General features: G+C 44.7%; 1 protein-coding gene across 8 annotated transcripts in view; it reads right to left on the reverse strand.

Moving 5' to 3' along the window:
- Window positions 1-315: 315 nt before the first annotated feature.
- LOC124010572 (protocadherin-19-like) overlaps window positions 316-22948 on the reverse strand; it is an 82621-nt gene continuing 59988 nt past the window's right edge. For all 8 annotated transcript variants that reach the window (XM_046323166.1, XM_046323165.1, XM_046323164.1 and 5 more), the window contains one exon: window positions 316-2983. In XM_046323166.1, coding sequence (XP_046179122.1) covers window positions 2394-2983 — 590 coding nt within the window. In that variant the 3' untranslated portion in view covers window positions 316-2393. The remainder of the gene's footprint in view (window positions 2984-22948) is intronic.

A 22948-nucleotide genomic window follows, 5' to 3' on the forward strand; every position in this document is an offset into this window, starting at 1 on the left:
CTATGAATTTCCATCGTGATAGACATAATTGTCATCACTCTATGTACTGGCATGCCATTTTCAAGAAAGGCTTCCAGACGATATTCAGATCACTTTATACATTTTAATTAATTATGGTAAGACAAAAGATCATTTAAAAAAATGGATAATTGCAATATGCTGGGATGCTGTCATGCTCATTAATTTACAACAATGCGCACACACTCTCTCGTATCGTTTACAACACACATTTCATTTGATGGTAATTTTGAGGAGTGTTATCAAAGACGACTTTCTCGCTCATACTATACATTCAGGAAAAACAAGGAAACAAAGTGGAGAACATTTAATAGTTTAATAATAAGCTGCTGTATACATTCAGTGATTATTCAGATTTTCATGATGCCAGAAGCCATGGGTGAGACCAGCAAAAAACATTCAGCTACAAGATCTATTTCGTTGTATGCAAATGTGGCCTTTTTTCATTTACAATTTTCCATGTTGTACATAGGTTAACTGCAAAGCAACTGAAAACCGCATCGCTGATTTATAATACGCTTCTTCAAAGACCTTAATTTCCTCCAAACATACAATTCCACCAAATCTGTTTGGTTGTGATTGTAAGATTTGACTTGTTGTTCTTAATTATATTTTCAAACTCAATTCAAATGAGATGGTACCTGATGACACAACAGTTGAGCATTCCTTCATCCTTAGTCTCTTACTTGAAGTGTCAACAGGGCTCTCACCAGTGCTGAGGTGAGGAATTTACGGAGGTGTACCTTCGTCCAAAAACAGACACACAGAAATGGTTGGAATCATCTCAATAGCTGAAAAAAAAACGATCTTAAACCTCTTCATCTCACTTAAATAAATTAAGCAATCTTAAAGGTTTTGTTTGTGTCCCTTTTGATTTATTTTGCTATCTCATTCTAAGCTCAACTGGCACACTACTGTTGCTGCTGAAATTGCTTTTTTTGTTTTTACATTTTCTATTTGCCCACACAGAAACTTCATGGCACGAGAACTGACCAATAAGAAACTCTTTACAACAAGGTAGACTGCAAGTCAACAGTTGCCAGGGGTAACACAGTAAACAAAATAATCCAAGTTTAATGAAAATAAAATTATAATAATCATGATCAATAAAAAAGCTAAAATAAATGAATCAACAAAAGCCAGTTAATTTCAAGTTTAACTTACTGATAAAATAACTAAAATAACTACACAGCATTAAATATTCTCATTATACATTTTTAAATTATTTATAAAATATATTTTGGCATATGTTTTTTTATTTTTGTGTTTGTGTAACAAACGCTACTGTAGCTTCAGTTGAACACCAATGTTTATTATTATTATTTTTTACTCATGAAACAAAACATTAAAGGGATTGTCACATAACAACAGGTTATTAAAAATGATACTAGTATACCCTATACAGAGTTTCACATAGCAAGACGTGAGTGACGATCCCTCTATTCTAGCCCCATAGTCAAAACTCAGAAAAAGTACAAGACCAGAGCACAAAGTTTCTAATTGTGCTCCACTGGCTACAATCAAGATTGGGCACAGGAGATTTCTAAAGCAATGTTTTTTTCCCCCTCTTCCATACATCTCGGTCGTGACGGAAAGAATCGGTCTGTCCCGAGTCCCAGTGTTTGGAGTGCCTGGACAGATAGCGAGTTCATTTAGCTCCATCAGTGATAAGCAAAAAATACTGTTCCCTCCCTTCCATTCCTTTCTCCGTCTTTACTACTGAGCACTGTTCAAGATGCGCATGGAGGCAATTGTTCAAAGAAGATGTATGTCTGTCTGTTGCCATCTGTTGCACTGTGGTGAGCTCACTCTACAAAGGAAACAACAAGCTGATTTGACAGCCGAGCCAAACTGCAAACCAAAGAAGGCAATCTCAGTTAGTGATACAAAAAAGTTCAAAAGGCATAACTGTACTTTTATATCTGTCAGTGTAGGTGTCCAATACACAAAAATCCGAACAGTGCCAGCCTCGGGCGGGGAAAGAGGCCGAATCCGGCCAAAGGGGCACGATTGGGCGAGTCACACAATCAACAGTAACCTGCCTGTCCACTGGCTGCAGACAGGGTGAGCAGCAAACAAACAGAAAAGCAAACAAGAAAAGTACTGCGACTACAACAAAGCCACATCCAAGACCATCACTTTTCTTGAGGAACACAACACAAAGCTCAGCATATTCCAGTACGGTTCCATATCTGGGCTGTGTCAGACCTGGTCGTTAGGTACTGTATACTATGTTCAAGGTGTCTTTCTTTCTTTCTTTCCTCGGCTTGAGTTTCTCCTGCGTACACACAGCTATGGCGGAGTGTATATATATATACGTGTTTGTTTATTCTGTGTGTGTGTGTGAGTGTGTGTATAGACTCCCCTGAGGCCCGTTAGAGCACAATGTCCTTCAGGCGCTTGCTGCTGGGAGACTCCTTCTCAAGATGGACGCTGTCGTGGAGGAGCGTGTTGATCTCCCGGACGGCCGGCTCGCTGTCCTTTCCCTCGGGCTGTCGCAGCATGCTGTGGTTGGCGATGCGCTCAGCGTCGCGGCACTTGAGCGTGTTGTAGCCGGATGGCGCCTTGGCTAGCGGGCTTTTCAGGTGCACGGGGGAGGTGATGGGGCTGGCTGCCTCGCGCCCGTTGCCTGCCTCGCGCACGGCGCCGCCGTTGGCCTTGGGGCTGTATGCCTGCGACTCCATCATTGTCCGCTTGTTGCCCTTTAGCTCGCCCCGCTCTGGGTCCTCTGGGCCGTCCTTGCCGAAGGTGGCAAAAGTCCGTTTGATGGTGCCGGTGCCGCAGTCCTCGTAGTGGGGCACATCCACGGTGGTGGCCTCGATGGACAGGGCAATGACGTTATTACGTGGGTGGCCATGCTCAGGAGACTTGCCACGGGCTGGGCCGGGCACACGGGGCATCCAGCAGCGGTCCGAATGGCCCAGGATGCGACACTCGTCCTGGCAGTGGAAGCCTTCGCTTGAGTCTGCAGAGAGGGGGAAGAAGGGGGGGGATCATTAGGTTTGTCTGTTGAACTGGCCTATTTTCCAGCACTTTAACTCATTCACGCTTTGCTTTCATGGATTTCACCATGGTTTGTTTATGGTACTTTCATCTTATTGAAAGGTGTCAGAAACGTGAAAAAAATGAAGAAAAATTTGTGGCAGCCCCAGTTTATATTTTTCGTGGGTAATTTGCTTTCTCTTTCATGTATGGCGTTTCTGCCATCTACACAAGACTCTTCTCCTGCTGCCTTGCCGTTGCTTCCAGACGACTCGAGATCTGCAAGTTTGAGGCACTTTTAATGCGCCAATTAAAGGACGTATTATTAAATCAAAAGTCAATTCCTAGATCATGCACCATCAGGTTTTCTATAGCAACACTTGATGAATGCCAGGGTTTAAAAAGTGCAATCAGATATTCCCACTAAGAGAGACAGCAGCCACGTTGCCATATTGTTGCCTAGTTCATCTAGCCCAGTCTCTGTCATTTGGCACCGAGTTATAAATATATAATGATGTTTAAATGCTGAAAATAATATTTGGCTGAGTCTGCATAACTACATATCCTTTGTGTCGAAGGGAAGGGCTTTCAAGACGAGATTTTTGTATCATTATAAAAACAATAAAAGAGCCAAGCGCTCCTAGTTTTGAGCTGTCGTCCTCTTTTTCTGTCTTTTTGTTATCTAAGTGAAAAATGTCTGTCATTTTGACATTACCTTTCTTTTTTAAGATTTTTTTTTTTTTGTTATCCATATGCCAGTTCTTGATGCTGAGGCCTTTTGAATCCATACATTTGTTATTGGCCATCTGGACAGATAACCTAACAAGGGCCCATGCAGGATGCCCTCGTGTTTACGAATACTATCAAAGAGTGTGAGCCTCTCACCAAATCACACACCCATCACAAAGCAGGCAAAGGATGGCTTTTATACTGACATATTGAACGCAAGTGAAGTTCTGTTATGAGAATGAAAAGGATGTTTGTGGATATGTAGCATCTCACTACAATCGCACTCGTGAAGAAATAACATCTACAGTAGAGCTACCCATGTTAATGCCCAAATATACACAGTCATTAATCTTAACCATTCAGTATGCCACTGCTGTGCCTCCGAGCTCTCTCTGTTGGCCTCGGCCTTGTAAAAGAAACTGACACGCAGATGTTCAGTGACCACATTTCGAAGCCTCCCGATTGGTCCTCGCCTCCTAAGCGCAAGGGGCCCTCCTCCCACACGAGAGGCCCAAGGTGACAAGAAGGGATTGTGGGTAGAAATTGCAGCGCGCCACACATTTACATATCACCTATTTTAAATCCCTAATTACTGTTTCCTTCCCCTCTTTTCTGCATTCTGAGGAACACCTCTGCTTTGGGCATTCAGATCGATATTTAAAGATCGCGTTCCAGGGGCAAGGCTGCCGGACCTGTCTCCCTCTTAAACTGTGATCCTATGAGATTGAAAGATGACTGAATGGCTGGCTAACTGGCTGGCTAGGTTCATGGGACATTTAAACCATACTATGGCTGATCTCCGTGGAGGATTAAGTGGGTTTGCTCAAGGCCAGGGACACTGGAGCTCAAGAGTCCAAGCAGGCAGCCATGACCATGGGTGACCGACGTCAATTCCATCATGAATGTTTCATGGAAGGGCTGTGCTGAAGGATTACCTTGAGCTTTGCAGTGTGTGTGTGTGGAGGGGTTTGTGTACCCTGACGCATATTGCCTGTGTCTGCAATATGCACACAGACGCCACACACAGACACACCCTCTCTCCTTCCCTCTATTCACACGCTTGTCCATACACACTCCCGCCCACACACTCTGATGTGCACAGGGGAACATGGCGAAATTAAAATGGAATAGAAAATAAAGCTCTGGATCAACTCTGGTGACTCAAATTTAGTATGTAATTACCAGGGCCTGTGAACACACACAAATCACCTAAAGTCAATGTTATCACCATGGAAACGAGTGGTTGAGCTTTACCATTATCCATACTGCTCTCTGTGGCAGAGACTGGCTGTAGAGCACCTGGCATATTGTACAATCCCATTCTCCTCTTCAGAACTTTTGCTCTCCTATGAGGATCTTCCTCCTTTTCCAGGGAAGCTAGATTTGATTGAAAGATCTCAGAACACAAAGAAGACTTATTTAAAGCCTATGCTTTATACTGAGCCATCTATGAAACATGCAGTGAATATACCCTTTCTCACCCACTTCCTTTAGGGGACCTCCGGAGAGAGAGAGCGGTTCTGAAAGCCTGAGCGCTATTAATGAAACTTTCACATCCTGACTCCGCTTAGAGGTTCACAACACAAGCAGATGTCATTCTCAACGGTTCACCCCCAAAGACGACAAAACAACATTGAAAATAAAGAAAAATTAAGATGTACGACGGGTCTTCGGTCGAACCCTGACAAAGCCGAATCTCTTGGGGTGGGGGGGATCTAAAGAAGCTAAATCTAATGCTCACAAATGAAGCAATTAAATGCTCTTTATAGCCGGATCTGAAACGCCACAAGCTGAGAGGAAGAGCAAGAAGGAGGCACCCTCCTGCTGTGAATGCCTATTGAAAGTCATCAGGAAAATAAGCTTGCCAATCAGTTCCATGAAAAAAACTTAGAGTACAGACAGAGCCGTTCGTTCTATATCATTTCCTATCTAGGATTTAATACCTATTAATTACTGAGGGCACTCCGTCGGGAGTCGGAAGCTCGCCTGTGTTTTTCAGTCATTCCAGATTTGAAATAGAAATCGAGTTAAATGGAGAGAAGGGGGAAAAATAAATCACAACGATCCAAGTCCCTCAGTACTGCTGACAATTCAGAAATGTTGTGCCTTTCAGCATCGGGGCGTCAACAGAATAGCAAAGGCTTTGTGGAGCACTTTAAATATGTATGCCCTTATAAACGTAACACATAGTGTAGGCGAAGAATACATATTGGCACTTCAAATGCAAAAGCCAAAATCTCCTGGTAGATATCGCCCGTGTTTTTACATAGAACAACATTGGTTTTACATCAGCATGAAGAAGGGAGCCCACCTGTTTCCCCCTCGCTCCTGCTGTATTCATTCACTTGGAGCTCCGCTTATTCTGCCACCACACTTTCTGCCCCCTTCCTCATTCACAGGAATGTGCCAGAACCTTAGGTCACGGCAGATAGAAAGTCAGCGGGTAGCTCTTTGAGCCTCTCACAGCCATCCCTCAGTGTACCGTTGCTAGCAGACCTTTAATGATCCACCCTAGTTGATCACCTGGAGGTGCTATTTGTTTGTGGCTAATGTAGCAAAAGTGAAAGAGTCGGCTAAACTAGCAAATGGTTGAGGATGAAATCTCCTCACAGTGAGCACAAAAAGGGAAGTTTTTTGGTTATATGTAGAAAAGACTCTACCCCCATAACTCGCGCCAGAAATCTGTTGCCTTGTTTGGCAGGGTAATGTGCTTTCACTTGGAAAACAAACACTGTTTTCCCTCTAAAAAGTGCAACAAGAGAACCTCCAGGTAATCCTATAAAATGAGGGGGAAGAAGGCAGAGTAATAGTCTTAACGAATAAGGCGGCTTTGACTAGAAAGCCAAGGGTGACTCGACGCAGGCACAAATTCTGGAGACGACTCACAGCTCGGTTTCTATTGGGGGGCTTAATTGCAGCCATGACGCTGTGAGATTCTCTGTATGACATCGTTCAGTCAGTGTGGGTTCTCTGAACAATGAACCCTACAAATGATTTAGAGCAGTAAGACTCTTTAAAAAGTAGTATCAGAAAAAAGGTGGATGAGGATATATTCTTAAAGGTAATTGTATATAGTCATATACCCTATGGTTGGGACCATGTACCATTTTATTCCACTTTATTTAGCAATGATTAGTGCTATTGATAATGATTATGATGGCCCAATATTACCGTAACAACACTGTGCTGCACCAAAATAAAGAAACTTGTCAGACGATGCCATGTTGAGATCATTCATCAGACGCTACACTGGCAAAAACATGATTTGGAGAGATTTTCAACTTTTCATTTATTTATTTTCATTTACTGCCCCAAAAGCTTTACTTTTCTACTGTATATCTGTTTGTTGTTTCACCCCCACCCCCGTCATCTTCGGTATTGGTCTGTGTCCAATGGCTGAAACAATGAATTTACAGCTTGTTTGTGTGAGAAGAAAAAGTGATTGGCTCTGGGAGAACGAAAGACCAAACCGCTATGGCTGATATTCTGTTTTGTCTCTTTCACTTCGCTGCAAGAGAGGTGCTGCTTGTAGCTGACTGGTACGAAATCTGAGCAGTTATCCAGCCACTGACCCCTTTAACCTTTTACTGCAGTGGGCTAAATCAAGGTAACACAGAGTGATTCTTTGTAGTCTTAAACAAATCTACTTTGAAACAAAGTATACACCTTACACACATGGTTATAGGCTTAAAGAAGAAGTCACCTGTACCATGTCAGATATAGAGTTGAAATGTATTCCATTTTGCGTTTATATCCCAATATTACCCTATATACATCACAGAAGATTGAAATATGACATAGACAAAGACATAGACATATTAATGATGAAATTGTGAAAAACATATTCATAACATTCCACCCATGAGGCCAAAAGAGGGTGCTTATGGTCATTGACTGCAGGAAAAGGCTACGGACAAGGCTGGTGGCAGGCCGCCTCTCCTCCTCCATGTCTGTCTGTCATCACTCCTCATGCACCACAACAAAGCCCACACGTTGCTGCACTTGAGGTGCCAGTCCCTATCTGTGACAGTGGAATTGCTGTTTTGTAATTGCTCTCCATATTAATTTTCCATTCTACCAGCCAGAGACTAAATTACCAAGATTACATCTCATTTGTACCACAGTCTCTCAATGCTCAACTGCTGATGCAGAAGCTCCCTCAGCAGAAAAATCTGAGGGAGACATTTCAGAAATGGAGTGTTTAGTGTCTGTGTGGTTGCTTGGTGCTAGAGCTAAGTTGAATTCTCATGCAACCCTGGACTCTGCTGAAAACCTGGGTTGTGTATATTAGGCATCAAGTGAAAGAAAGGGGACTGAAACAGGGAGGCACTACCTTTAACAATAATATATGCACATTTGCAAAATGTTTAAACACTGTGCCCCAATGAACACAACCCTGATTAACTTGGTCATGGCTTACCCAGACATGGTGGGTCAGGGGCTTTACAGTCTGGTCATGCTTTAGCTAGCTCTAGGGCTAATGCTATTTGCCATCCACTATTACTGGGCTTGAGCGGGGCCTGCCAGTGAGGCAGCCTCCTCCACTACTACCCACCAGGGAGAGTCCAAGCGCTGCTGTCATCCCAGCCAGCCAATTCAGTCGGCCGGTGCCATTAATCAGCCGTGAGCCCTGGTTCCTGCGGGAGTGCAAGATGGAGTGTGATGGTCTTGTTTTTACAAACATTGGAGGGGCATCCTTACCGTGCCGTGCAAGCCCATCATTCTCCCAGCACCGCCACGGCAGCCGAGGCCTTTCCCTTCTCTCCATCCACTGCCTCCTACTCCCAACAGCATCTGGTTCACTCAACCCCCTTCCTCCTCCCAACCGCGAGTCTATCCCTCCTCCCCATCCCCTGTTCTGCCTCCCTCTTCCGTCCTCTCAACTTGTCTCTTGTCTTCCCTCGTCTTACATAAAGGACATCACTTTTATTAAATCTACCTCTTTTTTTGGTGTCGTTATCCAACCCCTCCAGACTTCCTTCTCCTCTCTTCCTCTCTTCCTCTTTACCGTCAGTCAGATTATTAATTATGGAGGAAATTAGAGTCGCTAGGAAGCCGTGTTACGACTGTCATACGGATGGGGAACTGAGAGAGCGGGGGGCCCTAAGCTGCCTCCATTTCGGAGCATTAGTACCAGTAAATTTATCAGGGAAGTGATTTGCTATCTAGTCCATCGAGCAGCCGGGTGTGTGTCTGACAGGCCGGTCTCTTCCGTGAAGGCCCCGGCTGTGTGATTAGTTGGCGGCTAACGTAGACTGACAGGTTATCTTATATCTCTGGTCAACACCACCAACCACTACCCTTACAGCCTGTTTATTTTACAAGTACCTCTTTCATTAATTATTTTAAAAGCTAAACTATAAATCATGCCAAATTCCAGAGAACGTTCTCCTTCTCCTCCTCCCAAGTCTCTGTTTTACTGCCCCATCAACTCCTGGCGTGTGTGCATTCCATCGCAGGTTCCTCTTTTTTTAAAGAATGAATCTCCAAACTGGTGTTGACAAACAATGCAATGGCTTCTAAATTGGTACAAACACCATATGTTTAACAGCTGTGTAACTGTGACGGGGAGAATAAAATATATATAATATTTTTTGCTATGCTGTTTTCATAAATCACTTTGACCAAAACGCTGCAGTAGGCAGCGATGACAAAGGCAGAAGTGGCGAGCCAATGGACTGCTTTATATAGTGGTAACGAACATGAGCTGGTTGTCATTATGAAATACGCCCAAGTGGGCTGGCGGGACTTTTTTTCCAAGTGCCCTGGCAGGCGACTAATTCTATTTTGCTGGGAGGCACCTTTCCGCACCCTATCAAACAGTGGCTCTATATAGGAGATATAACCATCAATGGCAACTAGAGGTCACAGAAGCCTGGTTAAAGGTTCTAAAAATGCCATCACTGGCTCCAGGGGCTCAGCCTTTACTGGGAACATGGCGTAGGGAGATAGGGAATGCTCAGAGGGGCAGGTTTCAAAGTGATCATGACTGATCTTGTGTGAGCTACTGGGATGTAGGATGTAGGCAACTTGGATCACAGCGTAATAATTCCAGGGGTTGTAGGGGTCGGCTCACGCCCAAGGCTCTGATTTGACGACAGCCTGACACACACACACACACACACACACACACACACACACACACACACACACACACACACACACACACACACACACACACACACACACACACACACACACACACACACACACACACACACACACACACACACACACACACACACAGCCAGCTCAGGCCAACATATCAACAAGAGTAGGATCTGTACTGCATCCTAGGTGACCGGCTAATTAGATGAAGGATACCATTCTAGGGGTGCTGCTCACCCTATTAGCAGACCCTCAAATTAACCTGGCTCATTGCAGGGCCACAACAACAACAGTGGCACGCACCCCCAGAACACTCAATCCCCATTTTCTCCACAGTCCCAATCCCTGACCTGCCATTGGCTCTCTCATTTCCTCTCTTTGTAATGGCATCTTTAAATACATTGTAACAAATGCTGCATTTCTGCTGTGTTTAAGCTTGACCGAGCTAGCGAGCTAATTTGCTTCTGCAAAAACCCTTGAGTCTGGGAAAGGGATCGAGGAGGGACAAACGCAGATAGTAAATTACATCTGTGATAGAGGGACAGGGACGAGCTGGGCTTTTGGGGTTGAGGGATGGAGAGGGGGGAGTAGGCAGAGGCAGGAAGACGTCGAAGTCCCTTCGACGAGGTAAGCAGGATATAATCATCGCTGAGGCTTTCTACCCATCTCCAGGGAAGCAGTCTTAGCTAAGGAGTCCCTTATGGGACAGTTCTCAAATGAGTCTATTTGTGGAATTTGTAGAATCAGAGTTGGAGTCTGAGAATATTAAAAGAGTAGCAAGGGTAAAAGATGCTCTACCTCGCTTTAACAGCTGGGTGCTCTGCCATATATGACAATAAGGTTTCTTCAAAAAAGCCACCCCACTCTCACCCCAGTGCTACCATAAACCAACTTCCCTTACTTTTTGTATTTTTATTTCCAAGTGTGGTGTTTTATTCACTCAGGAAACCCAACACAATAGCTCAGTTCCCATCTGACCACGAACCCACCTGGACATCCGGCAGCCTGAGTTCAACAAATCAATGTGTCTTCCTCTAAACAGCTGGGCCCAGCATGCAGAGACATTGAATATACTAACATCGCTAGACTCCATGGCATTCCCTACATAGTGTACTACTTTTGACCAGAGCTCTATGGCTCTGTCTATGAGCCATGGTCAAACGTAGTGCACTAAATAGGGAATAGGGTGCGATTTGGGACTCAGGCCATCTCTGTCTCTACCCAGTGAGACTCGGCACTGCTTGAACAGAGGCCCCCTTACATAATTAATGTAATGTGCCTTCTCATTCAGTCATGTTCACTCTGTGTCTGCTGGGACTATGTGTTTTATATTCCGTTTTATCTCCCAGCAGAAAAGACGCCAGAGCATTCATTCTCTCCCTCCCCCTCTTTCTCACCCTTCCCTCTTTCTTCCCTGTATCTCACTCTCTTTCTCACCCTTCCCTCTTTCTTCCCTGTATCTCACTCCCTTTCTCACCCTTCCCTCTTTCTTCCCTGTATCTCACTCTCGTTCTCACCCTTCCCTCTTTCTTCCCTGTATCTCACTCTCTTTCTCACCCTTCCCTCTTTCTTCCCTGTATCTCACTCTCTCTCTCACCCTTCCCTCTTTCTTCCCTGTATCTCACTCTCTCTCACCCTTCCCTTTTTCTTCCCTGTATCTCACTCTCTCTCTCACCCTTCCCTCTTTCTTCCCTGTATCTCACTCTCACTCTCACCTTCCCTCTTTCTTCCCTGTATCTCACTCTCTCTCTCACCCTTCCCTCTTTCTTCCCTGTATCTCACTCTCTCTCTCACCCTTCCCTCTTTCTTCCCTGTATCTCACTCTCTCTCTCACCCTTCCCTCTTTCTTCCCTGTATCTCACTCTCTCTCACCCTTCCCTCTTTCTTCCTGTTATTATTTCTTTCATTGTCCTCCATTTCTTTCCATGTCCCCTTCTCTTCATGCTCGATTGAACAATCTATGGAAGTAGAACCATGTGGGTGAGGTTGGTTGTGCATGTAGGAACACAGTGAAGCAGGGGATGGCCCCCCTGGGGAGAGCCGAGCGGTCCGGTAGAAAGGCTTGATAAGAGGCCTGGCGCAGGTCACCGGAGCAACCCCTAGCCAAAGTAAACTGCAGGTGACGCATAGAGGCTAATGTTGCACAGGGGCTTGTTGTGATTTTCTCCAGTCACAAAAAGGCCATTTTTGTTTGGTGTCTGGAGGCCTGCTGTTTCTCTCAGAGGGTCTCCATTATTCACAGCTGAGAGGGCGCTGGCTGTGATGGCACTTAATAGCACTGAGTCCGAGCCCATCTCCACACCACTCTGTTTCTCTAGCCATTGCCTCTATGGCGGAGAGGGGATTGTCAGCAGTACAGCAATCCCGGAGAACTGTGGTGGGCTGGTATCACCCACAGAAGACAGAGTGGGTGAAGAAAAGAAAACCATTGAAGTGAGAAAGGAAGAGGGAACCAACAGTTATGTATTTTCTTGACTATGACATAAGGTAGATGGTGGGGAGGAGGGGTGGGGGCTCCTCACTGGATGCTTTGTGTATCGTACATTGGGTACGGTTACATGCACACAATAAAACGATTATTGTGAATACTCAGATTAATAAACTAGTTTGGTTTACATGCTTAGCAAGATGATTTGCCTAATAATGTCACACCCTGACCATAGTTTGCTTTGTATGTTTTGTTTGGTTAGGGTGTGATCTGAGTGGGCATTCTATGTTACATGTCTAGTATGTCTATTTCTATGTTTGGCCTGATATGGTTCTCAATCAGAGGCAGGTGTTAGCCATTGTCTCTGATTGGGAACCATATTTAGGTAGCCTTTTTGGTATTGGGTTTTGTGGGTGATTGTTCCTGTCTCTGTGTTTGCACCAGATAGGGCTGTTTTAGGTTGTCACGTTCTTGTTTTGTTAGTCTGTTCATGTGTAGAGTCTTTATTAAAGAACCACGAATAGAAACCACGCTGCATTTTGGTCCGCCTCTCCTTCAAGTCAAGAAAACCGTTACAAATAATCCTGTTTACATGGGCACATCTAAAATCAGGCAACTTGATGGGACTTTGATAAATGCAGAAAATTGCCAATCAAAATAAACTTTCTACCACCATGTTATTTTTGGGAAGACTAGTTTGATTCTGGGTTTGGACATATAAAGTTTATTGTGAAACTATTTCTATGATGAACACTTTACTCAGGCAAAAGAGGGAAGCTCCTTCTGCTGGTGCTAGCACATATGCTAGCTGAAATACACAGCTGGAACTGTGATTAAGGTGTTTACATGTCCTAATAATTTGGAAGATCAGAAATCCAGGTGTTTTAATCGGTGTATGCTTACTTCGATTGTAACTTTACTCTGATTAAGCTAAACAGAGTAAGTTATTTACATGACTAATGCCATACTCCTCCTACTGCCATAATCAGTTTAATATTGAATTATTAGTGTGCATGTAAACATACTCATTATGATTAAATGGCCTATATGTGGCAAAGAAGCATGCGCTTAGCTTGGCACGCTGCCACCCCCTATGCAAGTTAGAATGCCCCATTTAGGGATGGGGCCACACACGCACATAACAAGGTTTGTTGCATGGGGGTGGGGTTAGGATAGGCCCATTCATATCCTCAAGGAAACCCATGTCATTAAACTCATAATCGTGTGTGGTGGGATATTAAATTAGACGTCACCTGTGAGTGCTGAATGATATCAGTGTCATCTGAGACTTATTAAGTTGTTTAAGATCTCTTTGTGATGCCAATGAGAGCCGAACTAGGAGACGGTGTCCATCCCAAATGGCACCATATTTTCTACATAGCGCTCTACTCTTGACCAGAGCCCTATATGGGCATTGGTCAAAAGTAGTGCACTAGATGGGCAATTAGGGTGCCATTTGAGATGAATCCAAGGAAACACAGGATTCCCATTATGGTCATGTGTGTCAGTCTTCTCCAGGCCATATTAATAAGGGGCTTAAGTCCCCTATATACGGCGGCTCTTGTTCATTGTCTGGGGTATGGCGATCAGTCTCTCTGCTGTCTATGTGCAGTCTGGCTCGGAGATTTAATGGGGAATGCATGAGAACAGGACGGTGCATCATAAAAAAAGCAATTTTCTGGGTTTCCTGTCTGCCATTAAACTTAACAGCCAACCTCTCCCATTACTTTCTATCCTCCTTTTTTAAAGGGGTGGAAGGGTGGAAGACGAGTAAGGGCTGAAAAATCATAATTGGCTCACCAAGGAGAATTAACTGATTTAAATGGAATGTCTTCCTTTCCAAGGGATAGCTATTTGATTGTCATACCTTGAATATTCTTTGGGATTTTTGTTTTCTTAGTTTTCTCGTGGAGGAATGGAGGTTGCATTCCATGCACTTCAGACGCTAATCAATGAGGCTAAGAGGGAGAAAAGAGGTTTGTTTCAGTTTCCTCAACCTGTGGCCCCTACAAAGGAGATAAGCGAAAACACCGCCTGCTATTATGCATGTTTTATAGGTGGGTTGGCTGGGCTGGTGTGCTAGTATTTCTTCATTGAAAAACGGGGTCTGCTTTCCAAATGATTGAATGTTTAAAGAATAAATCATTTGCTGCTGAATATACATGAAGCAGTGAGAGATAAAGGAAATGCCAGCTGCCCAGGGTAGTAACCTTTTGTAACCACCTTAATTACCGTAAAAGGAGAAGGAAGTGGCCTCTACAACAAATTCCATATATTTTAAATACACTAATTGTACAAAACAATAAGAACACCTTCCTAATAATTAGATAAACAGAAAAGCCTCAATTTGTCGGGGCATGGACTCTACAAGGTGTCGAAAGCATACCACAGGGATGCTGGACGATTTTGACGCCAATGCTTCCCACAGTTGAGTCAAGTTGGACCATTCTTGATACACACGGGAAGCACAAGAGAAGGTGAGACTGAGGGATATCTCGCACAGTTAGAGGAGGAGAAAAGCTTTCTCCTATCTGTCAGGAAGTGTGAGACCCAGGTAAAAGCAGAGATGCACACATTGCAGCAGTGGAGAGATGTGCCTCTCTCTCACTCACTCTCCCTATTTTCTCTTCTCCTCCCCTGCTGCAGTGATAAATGTCTCTTTGTATTCTGGACAGAAAACTGCAGGGCTACAATGTACTTGTCAGTAGACAGCTCATTTTCTCTCCCTTAAACAGAGCACAGTATATGCTTAATCTTTCCCTTTGGTGTAGGCAGGAAATAAAACAAATGCCTATTGCCAAGGACTGGAATGCCCAGAAAATCGAACCCCATTCATTGCGTGTGTGTGTGCATGTGCATGTGCATGTGTGGTGTGCGCAATGTAAGTGTGTATGTATTCGTGCGTAAGCATATTATGGGCTTGCCTGTATGCACACATGAGTGTGTGCATGCATGTCTGTGTGAGAGAGTAGCATATTAAATCAGTGTTGCGACTGCATGGCTGTTCATATCTTTGTGCCTCTGTAGCCTATTGAGACGTTCCGACTATAGTACTGTAAAGTATTCCTACATGGGAGTCTACAGTGTAGCAAATAGAGTTGATTAGAGCTGGCTCATTGCAGGCTAGCTGCCAGGCTTGGCCCGGTCTAGACCGAGCGCATACAGGCTTGTGTCTCATACCCAGGGATCCCTGTAATACGAGGCCCAGCTTTGCTTTGGCAGCAACACACGCACATACACACGCATACGCAAGCAAGCACACACATACAGCCTCTCCCAGAGATATTTGTCCTGTCTGCTCAGTTATTGCCACACACACAGCCTCTCCCAGAGATATTTGTCCTGTCTGCTCAGTTATTGCCACACACACAGCCTCTCCCAGAGATATCTGTCCTGTCTGCTCAGTTATTTTTTTTATTTTATTTATTTATTTTTTTTATTTTTTTTATTATTTTTTTCATTTATGTACTTATCGGAGCGACTTAGAAATGGCATTCACCTTATGACATCCAGTGGAACAAACTTTACAGTTTTTTCTAAATATTTTACGTGGGGAGGGGGTATTTCTTACATTATCCTATCCTAGGTATTCTTAAAGGGGGTTTCATTCTCATAAGGTGGTGAAGAACTACTGAATATAAGATCAGCGTCAACTCACCATCAGTACGACCAAGAATATGTTTTGACGAGCTGATCCTGTGTTCTGCCTTCCAAACAGGACAACGGAATGGATCGCATGCAGCGACCCAAGGAAACGACTCCTCAAAAAGGTAGGGAAACGCGGCGGTGTTCTGGTGTAGGGCCTGATCAGAGCCTGGAGGTACTGACCACTTCCCCTCATTCTTCTTGCCAATGTCCATGGTCTTGACAACAAGGTTGATGAAATCCAGTGGAAGGGTGGCATTCCAGAGGGACATCAGAGACTGCAACGTTGAACACTGCTTTACGGAGACATGGCTTACTGGATGAAAGGGGTTTAATGGCCAGGCGGTACAGCCAACAGGTTTCTCCAGTAATCCGACAGAAACAAACATCTCTCTGGTTAGGAGTGGAGGGGCGTATGCCTCATGACTAACGGGACATGGTGTGATGAAGGAAACATACAGGAACTCAAATCCTTCTGTTCACCTGATTTAGAATTCCTCACAATCAAATGTAGACCAGGATTATCTTCCAAGAGAATTCTCTTCGATTATAATCACAGCCGTATTATCCCCCCCAAGCAGACACATCGATGGCTCTGAACGAACTTTATTTAACTCTTTGCAAACTGGAAAAGTTGTCATTTATCCGGAGGCTGCATTCATTGTAGTGGTGATTTTCATCAAACTGAATCTGAAAACAAGACTCCCACCTGGTCATCAGCATATCGAAAGGAACCAGGGGTGTGTAAAACCTCTGGATCAATGATACTCTAACCATGTGAGGTTATGACAGAGCCCTGACTTGGTGTATAGTGAGAAAAGGGCCTGACCACAGAGCCATTTTGGGGACCCTGCAGTGGTGACAGGCAGTGGTTAAAACAAGAGGCTCCCGCCTGTCCACCTGGTCAGACCAAGCTGACCTGTCAAGACTGCTTCCATCACGTGGACTGGGACATGTTTCAATTCGGAGATGGGAATATTGAGAATCTGATGGTTCACAGTTCATTAGAACGTGCGAAGATGTCGGATAGCAAGGATAAAAACATTCCCTAACCAGAAACCGTGGATTGATGGCAGCATTCGCGTGAAACTGAGGATGTGGAGAGAATCTGATGGTTCAGTCTAGAGTGAGAGCAGAGAACCACTGAATGACTTTTGGATCAGGGCAAGGTGTCTGGCAACATGACTGAATACAAACAGTGCAGCGTTCCCTCCGTAAGGCTTTCAAACAAGAAAGACAGAGATAAAGTGGTCTCAATTCAATGGCTGACACAAGAGGCATGTGGCAGGGTTTTTTCAGTCAATCACGGACTACAAGATGAAATCCAGCCCAGTCACGGAAGGATGTCTTGCTCCCAGGCAGACTAAATAACTTGATGCCCGCTTTGAGGACAATACAGTGCCACTGAAATGGTCTGGAACGGAAACATGCAGTCGGGCCTTGTTGCAGCCGGCCGTAAGACATTTAAATTTCATCTGGAGAAGGCTGCAGGCCCAGAGGTCCCCAGCACAGGGTCCGAGCATGTGAGCAGACCAGCTGGCCGGTGTGTTTGGACATATTCAATCAATCCCTATACCAGTCTGCTGTTCCCACATGCTTCAAGAGGGCCACCATTGTTCCTGTTCCCAAGAAAGCTAAGGTAACTGAGCTAAACGACTCATCTGCCCCGTAGCACTCAGGGGGAGTCATCATGAAGTGCTTTGAGAGAATGTGGCAATATCACCTCCACCCTACCTTAGACCCAGATGCTTGGAATTTAGCTGGTAGAAAGTGGCTTTAGCAGCAGAGACAGAGGAGCAAAATGTAAGGAGGGAGGACAAGGATGCCAATCCCTATGTGAGAATGCTGTTCATCCATTTCAGCTCGGCATTCAACCCTGTTCTGTGAGCTCCAAGCTCGTCAAGCCACGGAGCGACCCTGGGTCTCGACCCCGCCTGGCAACTGGGGACATGGACTTCAAAGGATGCAGAAAGGGAGGAGAGGTGGGTTGAGGGCAGAATCAACATCTCCTCCCCGCTGATTTCAACAGGGGGAAAGGGTGGATGGAGCCCTCTCCTGTAGGGGTTCACCCACGACTGCGTGGCCACGCACGCTTCCAACTCAATCATCAAGTTTGGGACGACACAACAGTGGTAAGCTTGATTACCAACAACGACGAGATGAGAGCGAGGCCTACAGGGAGTGGTGAGGAGACTTGGAGGGGAGTGCAATGGTGTTAGTGGAAATAACAGCATCTAGTAAAAAACTAAGGAGATGATTGTGGACTTCAGTGAAACAGCAGAAGGTGAACACCCCCTGAGGTCAATCGATGGAACAGTAGTGGAAAGAAGGAGGCAGAGTTTTGAGTTCAAAGGCATACACATCACAGACAAACTGAATTGGTCCACCCAGAACTGTGAAGAGGTGAGCCGTCCTCAGGAAAGGAGGCTTATCAAGGCATCAAGCTCATTGAAACTCTCAGATGGGACCTGGAGGCGATAAATGGCGGGATGTTAAGCTTGAAAGGGCTGGTAACTGTGACAGCATGAAATTCAAAGGAGGCTCTCCAGATGGGTAGTGAGGACTGCAGAATGATCACCGGGAGGATAAACTACTGCCCTCCACCAGGACACCTACACCACCCGTTGTTACAGGAAGGCCATAAAGATCATCAAGGACATCAACCACCCGAACCACTGCCTGTTCACCCATGTTTCTGTCATCCAGAAGTCGAGGTCAGGAGGGGTGCATCAAAGCTGGGACCGATGAGACTCTGCTTGTTCTCAAGATCAGACTGTTAAATAGCCACCACTAACTTGAGTGGCTGCTGGGACCAACAGACTGTCATTGACACTGACCCAACTCCAGCCATTTTAATAATGGTCTGATGCAGAAATGATGAAATATATCACAGACACTTTGAACAATGCTACATATAATGTTACGCTAATGCCTACATTATTCATCTGGAATGACATATGTGGATACTGTACTCTACAATGTTCGACTGCATCCTTATGTAACACATCTTATTGACTAAAACTTTAAAAATGCCACTTTGTTTACTTTGTCTACACACTCATCTCATATGTATATACTGTACTCGATACCATCTACTGTATGCTGCTCTGTACCATCACTCATTCATATATCCTTATGTACATGTTTCTTATCCTGCTATACACTGTGTATAAGACTGTAGTTTTGGAATTGTTAGTTAGATTATTGTTGGTTATCACTGCATTGTCTGGCTAGCTAACCTACAAAATCGCTTTAGACTACACTCGCATTAACATCTGATAACCATGTGTATGTGACAAATAAAATTTGATTTGATTTGATTTGATTTGATTGCCACACACAAAGCAAATCCCAGAATATCTGTCCTGTCTGCTGTTATTGCCAATGAAATGAAAAAGAGATATCTGTCCTGTCTGCTCAGTTATTGCCACACACATCGCTCCCAGAGATTCTGTCCTGTCTGCTCAGTTCTATTCCACACACACAGGCTAGCTGTTGAGATATCTGTCCTGTCTGCTCAGTTATTGCCACAAATAGCTGGCTCCCAGAGATATCTGTCCTGTCTGCTCAGTTATTGCCACACTACACAGCCGCTCCCAGAGATATCTGTCCTGTCTGCTCAGTTATTGCCACACACACAGCCGCTCCCAGAGATATCTGTCCTGTCTGCTCAGTTATTGCCAATACTACAGTGCTGCTATATCTGTCCTGTCTGCTCAGTTATTGCCACACACACAGCTGCTGGGAGATATCTGTCCTGTCTGCTCAGTTATTGCCACACATACAGCCTCTCCAAGAGATATCTGTCCTGTCTGCTCAGTTTGTTGTCCTCTTTCCTCTCCCAGAGATATCTGTCCTTTCTGCTCAGTTATTTTGTCTTCACTTTCAGCCGCTCCCAGAGATATCTGTCCTGTCTGCTCAGTTATTGCCACACACACAGCCGCTCCCAGAGATATCTGTCCTGTCTGCTCAGTTATTGCCACACACACAGCCGCTCCCAGAGATATCTGTCCTGTCTGCTCAGTTATTGCCACACACACAGCCGCTCCCAGAGATATCTGTCCTGTCTGCTCAGTTATTGCCACACACACAGCTGCTCCCAGAGATATCTGTCCTGTCTGCTCAGTTATTGCCACACACACAGGTCCCACTATTATAGTTCCAAATCATCTTCTGTAGCTCAGTTGGTAGAGCATGGCGCTTGTATTCACACATGACTGTAAGTCGCTTTGGATAAAAGCGTCTGCTAAATGGCATATATTATATTATATTATTATTATATTATTATATTATATTATTATTATTATTATTATATTATATATTATTATATTATATTATCCTCAATTCAAAAATAAAATTCTCTCAGAGTGTCATTCTAAGATTAGAATTATATGCTATTTCAATCAAGCCAATATACACTGAGTGTACAAAACATTAAGGACATGACATAGACTGACCAGGTGAATCTCAGTGAAAGATATGATCCCTTATTGATGTCACTTGTTAAACCCACAATCAGTGTAGATCAAGGATGACCAACCGGTCGCCCCCCTTTTTTCAATCTGGGGGGAACTCAGTCGGGGTCTCAATTTACTGTTGAGAGTTAGAATAATAAAATACATTAGGTGAAAATGTATACATTTTTGTTGTGAAGTCACTTAATTAGCCCATGTTAGCTAAAAAAAACGTATTGGTAAATTAGTCTAGCGACAGCTATAGAAACTTGTAGTAAGCATGATGCAATTGATGATCAGCTATCGTATAAAAAACTGCAAACAATTGCCTCCACCCTATGGAAAAAATGTGTATTGTCGCAGGAATTGAACATTAAAACCCCCAGAAGTATCTTCACTGTCACGAGTGAAGCCGCTGAAATGTTTTGCTAGCAAGGTGTGTGTGTGTGTGTGTGTGTGTGGGGGGGGTGTAGATGAAGGGGAGGACACAGGTTAAAGAAGGATTTTTAAGCCTTGAGACAATTGAGACATGGATTATGGATGTGTGCCTTTATGAGGGTGAATAGGCAAGGCAAAATATTTCAGTGCAAGGGGTATGGTAGTGCCTTTGTATGGGGTATGGCAGTAGGTGCCAGGAGCACTGATTAGTGTCAATAATTGCAGTGCTGCAGAGTCTTTCACACTCAACAGCTTCCCACATGTATCAAGAATGGTCCACCGCCCAAAGGACACCCAGCCAATTTGAGACAACTGTGGGAAACATTGGAGTCAACATGGGCCAGCATCCCTGTGGAACGCTTTCGCCACCTTGTAGAGTCAACGAATTAAGACTGTTCTGAGGACAAAAGGGGGGGGGGTGCACTTCACAATATTAGGAAGGTGTTCTTAATGTTTTGTACATTCAGTGTATAATCATGACATTTCCAATGTGTTTTGATGAGTGATCCAGGACAGAGCATCCAGTAGGGGCCTGGAATTTACCCCCAGACAGAGCAGAGATGGTCAGGTCATCTCTACTGGGCTCAGCCTCTGGTTCCAGCCTATGGTTTCCTGGCCATTATTTAGTGTCTGATTAGACTACAGAGATCTAGCCTGCAGACCTCTAGCTATACCCCCTGAGCCTTGTTACCAGTGGAGACTGTGTTGGAATGGAAATGGGGCTTTGCCAAAGCGAGGACTCTGGAGGTACTAGGACAGGAGTAAGGGGGGAAGGGGAGTACCTAGTGCTGTCACAGGCTTCCAAAGTCCAAAAACACAATCATTCAGAACCACAATAGCCTGCACAAGCGGTAGACTGCAGACAGCTAGCACGAGGCCAGGGATGGGGTACTCACATTTCAGTCCGTTTTCTCTTTCCTCCAAGCACAGTTATCTCCTCTCTCGCTTTATCGCTCTACCCCACTCTCTCTCTCTCATTAACCTTTGAACACACACACTCATTCGCTTGATCTAACACACAGACACAAACAGACACATACACACACCAGCGTGCACATAGAAACAGGCAAACCCTCCCTCCAGACATTGCCCTCTCTCTCTCTCTCTCTCTCTCTCTCTCTCACACACACACACACACACACACACACACACACACACACACACACACACACACACACACACACACACACACACACACACACACACACACACACACACACACACACACACACACACACACACACACACACACACACACACACTCTCCTTTTCTCTTTTTCCCTCCCTATCAACTTGTCACATGACCTGTTCTTAATCTCTCCCCCTCTGTTCAGCACTGCCCTGATCCCCCCTGTGCCCTCCTCCTTTGGCTACTAGCTGTGTGTTCGACAAACAATTGTGATTCTACTTGGTTTCTGAGGAGATTATTAACACACCTAGCCTAGCATGCCTAGTAGCTACAGCGGGGTCATGAATAAGCAATGGGAAGAAGTATCCAAGAGCCGTACTTTCTCTTTCTCCCCCGCTCCCAATGAATGCAAGGGATTGTGTGGAAAATGAGCTGTCAGTGGAGGAGATACATCAGGCTCATTGGCGAAGCCCTAGGAAATAATGAAGGACTCCACCATTTCTCCCTCATATGTTCAATATGCTCCTATCCATGACAAGTGCAGGGGAGATAAGCAGTCATCCCTCTCGAGCTGATTAAATACATTAGGTTTATTGAGGAGGGCTGGAACGTTAGGGTAATGTAAAGCCGAAGGTTCAGGGGAAGTTGATACAACATTAGAGCGATGTCTTGTGAGTCACAGGATGGAGTGGAGGGGAGGCGGAGAGAAATATTTTGTGTGTGTGCGTGGTGCAGAGCGAGCAGCTATGTCATGGGTATAGAAAGAGAGGAGAGGGCCTCAAGCCTGAGTGGAAGCCGTTATTCTTCCCAACGGAATCTGTAATTACCTACATGGCACACTGACTGACTGGGGGGGCCTGCTTGAGGCATATACTGATAATAACACGAATACACCAGGGCCTGGATTCCCAAAAGCATCTTAAGGTTAAGTTAATCGTTAGAACCTTCGTAGCAGCATCTGTAAATATCCAAGCTGTTTCCCAAAACCCTTGTTTTCAACAATGCACTTGAAAATGT

The sequence above is a fragment of the Oncorhynchus gorbuscha genome, linkage group LG23 (assembly GCF_021184085.1).
Source record: "Oncorhynchus gorbuscha isolate QuinsamMale2020 ecotype Even-year linkage group LG23, OgorEven_v1.0, whole genome shotgun sequence".
NCBI lineage: Eukaryota > Metazoa > Chordata > Actinopteri > Salmoniformes > Salmonidae > Oncorhynchus > Oncorhynchus gorbuscha.